At 35.1% G+C, this 4,511-nt stretch overlaps 1 protein-coding gene across 1 annotated transcript in view; it reads left to right on the plus strand.

Moving 5' to 3' along the window:
* The first annotated feature begins 2,767 nt into the window (after positions 1-2,767).
* Positions 2,768-4,511, plus strand: part of LOC106465099 (phospholipase D3-like) — a 56,836-nt gene continuing 55,092 nt past the window's right edge. Inside the window, exon 1 of the mRNA XM_022393390.1 lies at positions 2,768-2,954. Within this exon, the coding sequence (XP_022249098.1) occupies positions 2,922-2,954 (33 nt within the window). The 5' untranslated portion in view covers positions 2,768-2,921. The remainder of the gene's footprint in view (positions 2,955-4,511) is intronic.

Below are 4,511 nucleotides of genomic sequence, written 5' to 3' on the forward strand. Positions count from 1 at the left end.
ATACTTTATAATGGATAAACATAACCTTGAAGACCCCCAGTGGTACAGCAGTATGTCTGCAGACTTATACTACCAGAAACCGGGTTTCAATACCCGTGGTGGGCAGAGCACAGATAGCCCTTTGTGTAGCTTTGTGCTTAATAACAAACAACAACAAAACAACCTTCAAAAACAAAATACGTATTACTAGCACAAAAGTAGATCATTATTGAATAATATTGCTCTATGTAAGAAATATTAAAATGAAACCCTACAGCTCAGATACATCCGTTCCTAACTCTAAATCTGTTGAACAGAGGGAAGGCAGTCGGTCAGCAGAACTCAGAGTCAAAAAAGGGTTTGTCCGGCTTTGGATCAAATAACAGAACTAAGTGTCCCAAAAACTTTGGTTTTGAGCTAAATAATGGGACTGACTGCCACCTTTATAATGCATTCACACGTGAAAATTGGGAGCTTGTTTAGTGACATCGCGACTCGAATCTTTGAACTGCTGTTTCTCCGCAGTCCTGTACGGTAAACACTTAGTCACTTCCGGTTGCTGTTAATGTGAATATTGTATTGCAGACTGGGGTTAAAGTTTGGTGTTATGTGCATATCAATAATCTATAGTAGACGCTGGATTACTTGAATAAATGGAGCGTTGTAAACTATGTTTTTTATTTGGTCTGAATGAATTATTATAGGCATTTGGGTACAGCCATCCTTTAATGTTGAACTACTGAACAGGCGGATAGCAGCGAATCATAATAACCGTAGCCACAAGTGCTTTGTCCACCTACTGGTACCAAATAACGTGATTGACTATCATTTTTATAACGCGCTCACAACTGAAAGTGCACAGCGACTTCGCGGCTCGAGCCTTAACGCTTCCGATCTATAGTCTAGCACACTATATCCACCATGCCACACCTGCCAAACTAACTATTAGGCCATATCTATCCCTTTATTGTAGATGTTGGTATTATTGGTTGTTTATTTATTGCTGGTTTATGCTTGATTTTCTATGTATGCGAACAGCTCATAACATACTTTTGGCTACTGATCTTTTTTTTTTTTGGTATATTTTGTAGGCCTGAGTATATTATATGACATGCATTAGAATATTTTATTGCCAGCGTTTGTTCATTTTTGCTTTCTCTGTGTATAGAATAGTATATTGTATATTTTGATAAAAATGCTTTTAATTTGTGGTTGCGAAGTTTGTTTTGTAGATCTAGAGAAAGAAAGGCCCATCCTTGCTATTGTTATACCAGGGTGAATAATCCAATTTCCTTCTTACCCTGAAGAATAAGAAAGCAAAATTTAAATTAGATGCTATGCCACGTAACATGGTACTATTTTTTCAGCCAAATAATATTTCGTAGAGCCAAACCAACCCTATATTGGCTGTTGTACTATTTTATGAGATCATAATTGGTTGTTATTGCCTAAGTGAATAAGTATAAATAACTTCTTTGGATTTAAGCCTCATTGCATTACGTTAAAGAACTGAATATCTAGACGAGTGCAATAGATATTGCTACGCAACTGTCTTCGACATTTTAATTGCACAACTCTGTTACTTGCTGCTTCAATAATCAGTTTATAACTTCTGTCATTTACTTTCATTAGGAACTATGTCTATTACACTTCGTGTTTTCTTACATGAGTGTTCAAAGAAGATGGTTGCAGTGGTTGAATAACCTGAAGTTAAAATAATATATTTATTTAATGAGACAGTATTGGAGCTGTTTTTTTATATATTATATTTAGGATAATTCTTAACAGCATAGAAGGTTATTTTATCATCAGGTTACAGTCACGAGCCCATCAGTAAAACAGAGTTTTTAGAAAATTGTCAAAGAAGTTAAAGAATATTATAAAGAAGATCGAAAGAAACAGAAAAGCAATACACAGTAAAATAAATGCTCTTAACAAAACTAGGAAGGCTTTAACAGCTATAACGTATTCCTTCCGGAAGTGACGTCATCAAGATAGGTTTTTGTTACAAGGAGCATGCTTAAACACTTGAGAAAAGCTGTTTAGGCTGTCTCGGGGTGAATACACTCTGTGTTTTTAAAACATATTTGTTTTACAACAGAACAGCAACGGTGTCCCTAATTAATCAGACAGGGCTAACAATCTGAGTGAAATAGAACTTTTTGATCGATAGTGTTATAATAGCAAAAAGAGAGTCACTTTAGTTTACACGTGTTTCTTTTTATGCTTGCTCTTTCCAGTAAACTTAATACATTATACCAATTACTGCTAATTAAAACACTTACAGTACTCACATACTGGCAAATCGATGTAATTCTTAAGCAAACTGCTAATCAATTGGAGAAAGAATTTTACACCTTGGGTATACTGTAATTCAGTATATTTGCCTATAAATCATTGGTCGTTAACTACGTGAGCTATTCGGATGAATGCTTTGGTAAACTTATAATTACATGTAACAAATGGTGCTCATTAATACTGCGCACCTTAAAACTAAAACAGTACAAAAGCGCCTAGGATAACAGCTTACAGGCAGGGTTTGTATTAACTACAAAACGTATTGTAGGTGTAATTATATCGTCAATAAATGTCGACAAAGTGAAGAAATCACAAGGTATAACGCGAAGTTAGAACTAATACATCAGTTCACCTGTTTTTACAGACGTGCAACTTACCAGATTTTGATTCGCTACCCTTCTGGTGATGTCATTAGCCACGTGCTGCGCGTGTTCGAGCGTTATAAGCTCTTATAAAAGTAGCTTGATAATATTGCAGCTGACATGAATACGCAGTACTTATAAATTAAGCTGAAGTTACCTCCAACTAGTTTAGTTATAGAGATCGGCTTCGTAACACCGGGAGCCTCGACAAACAGCTACCAAGAGAAACGTTGGAAATCGCCTATCTGTTCAATAATCAAGTTGAAGATTTTATAAGCTCGAATGGGAATCAATATCTCTTCAGTTTACAAGCAGGTAGAGACACCACTGAATTTCATTATTCATTTCTTAACTATCTTAATGTTATATCTCAACTCTAAAGTTTTATTCATTCTATTTCGAGGATAAGCGTTGGTTATGGTCTGTCTTATCACTTGTTACTGTTTATTTTACATGATATAATAGTTAATAGAAGTGATAAACTAAAGCATGTCTGATGGACATGAAGGCTATGTATGATCAAACCTTACAAACAGTAGTAATTATATGCCTCTTTAACAAAAGTTGCTTTCTTCATAGAACAACAGTATATTTTATAAATAACTTTAATAGTAAAGTTTTCTTATTTTTCACTTGTTATGTAGTTAATTTAAATCTTGTATTAACACAAAAAAGTGATATTTTTGACTTTGGTGAAACCTACGTTCAGGGTGCGTTTGAGAAAAGTTCAGTCGCAAAATTCGATACAACTTTGTACTTTTCAGCCGCATCTAACGCGTATTTTTTAAAAACCCGTTTTACAGGGCAATCAGAAATGTTATATGAAAATATTACGTAGGAATGGAAGGCCCATAATGATAGATATGTAAGAAAAAAGCAACATACAAGTCATAAGTATAAAATACGTATTTCTGTTTGTTAACGGGGTTAATTCCATATAGTGATTTTGATATTCTGTGTTATGTAAACAAAAATCAGTTCGCTTCATATCTATATAGAAAGTTTGAGTATTTATTTTTTTTGTTTCTTTATTTGTTTCAGAATTTTCGCGCAAAGCTATACAAATAGCTTTCTTCTTATAGTCAACCCTAACCTTTGAGTAAATAGATCAGAATTTAGTGGTAAAGTAGCTAATAAATAACAGCCACAGCCAAATTTAGGGTTACGCTAATTAAGTAGTACGATTTAACCACATCCCCGATCCGAAAGTGCAACGCTCGTTCTTCTCGGCAACGGGATGCGGACCATAAACCCTCGTATTCGCAGTCCGGGCACGCTAACTACTAGATTACGCTCGGCCCATTAAGTATTTATAAGAAAACATAACTATTTATTTTAGTTTAATTTGAAAATAAAATATTCATATTTATAGATGTATAAAACTATAGATAAGAGGGTTTAAAGTTAATCGGGTATGGGTTACTTTTGTGGTAGAATTCTTGATTTTGGAGCTGAATCCGTGCTATACCACAAAATATTCCCCGTACTTTAAGCTGTGGATGCGTTAAAAGTGTGACAGTCAATCTCTTGGCGTGTATAGTGGGTGGTAGGGTGCTGCTGACTGGTTGTATTCCCTCTGATCAGAAGTTCAAAATTATGAACCGTAGCAAATAGTCTTAGTCGGTCTTCCAAATATAAACAAAATTCAAATACTAAGGTTAAGCTGCAGTATGAAATTTTTTCAAAGTGGATTCTTTTCTCGTCATTAGTAGGACATTTTATTTTTATTCTCACGTTCTTAGCTATTAGTATTTGTGATACTAAAGGTTGTTTATTGCCACAATCAAAATAACTAGGCCCGGCATGGCCAGGTGGTTAGGGCACTCGACTCGCAATCTGCGGGTCGCGGGTTCGAATCCCCGTCCCACCAAA

This window comes from Limulus polyphemus, unplaced genomic scaffold (assembly GCF_000517525.1).
Source record: "Limulus polyphemus unplaced genomic scaffold, Limulus_polyphemus-2.1.2 Scaffold66, whole genome shotgun sequence".
Classification (NCBI taxonomy): domain Eukaryota; kingdom Metazoa; phylum Arthropoda; class Merostomata; order Xiphosura; family Limulidae; genus Limulus; species Limulus polyphemus.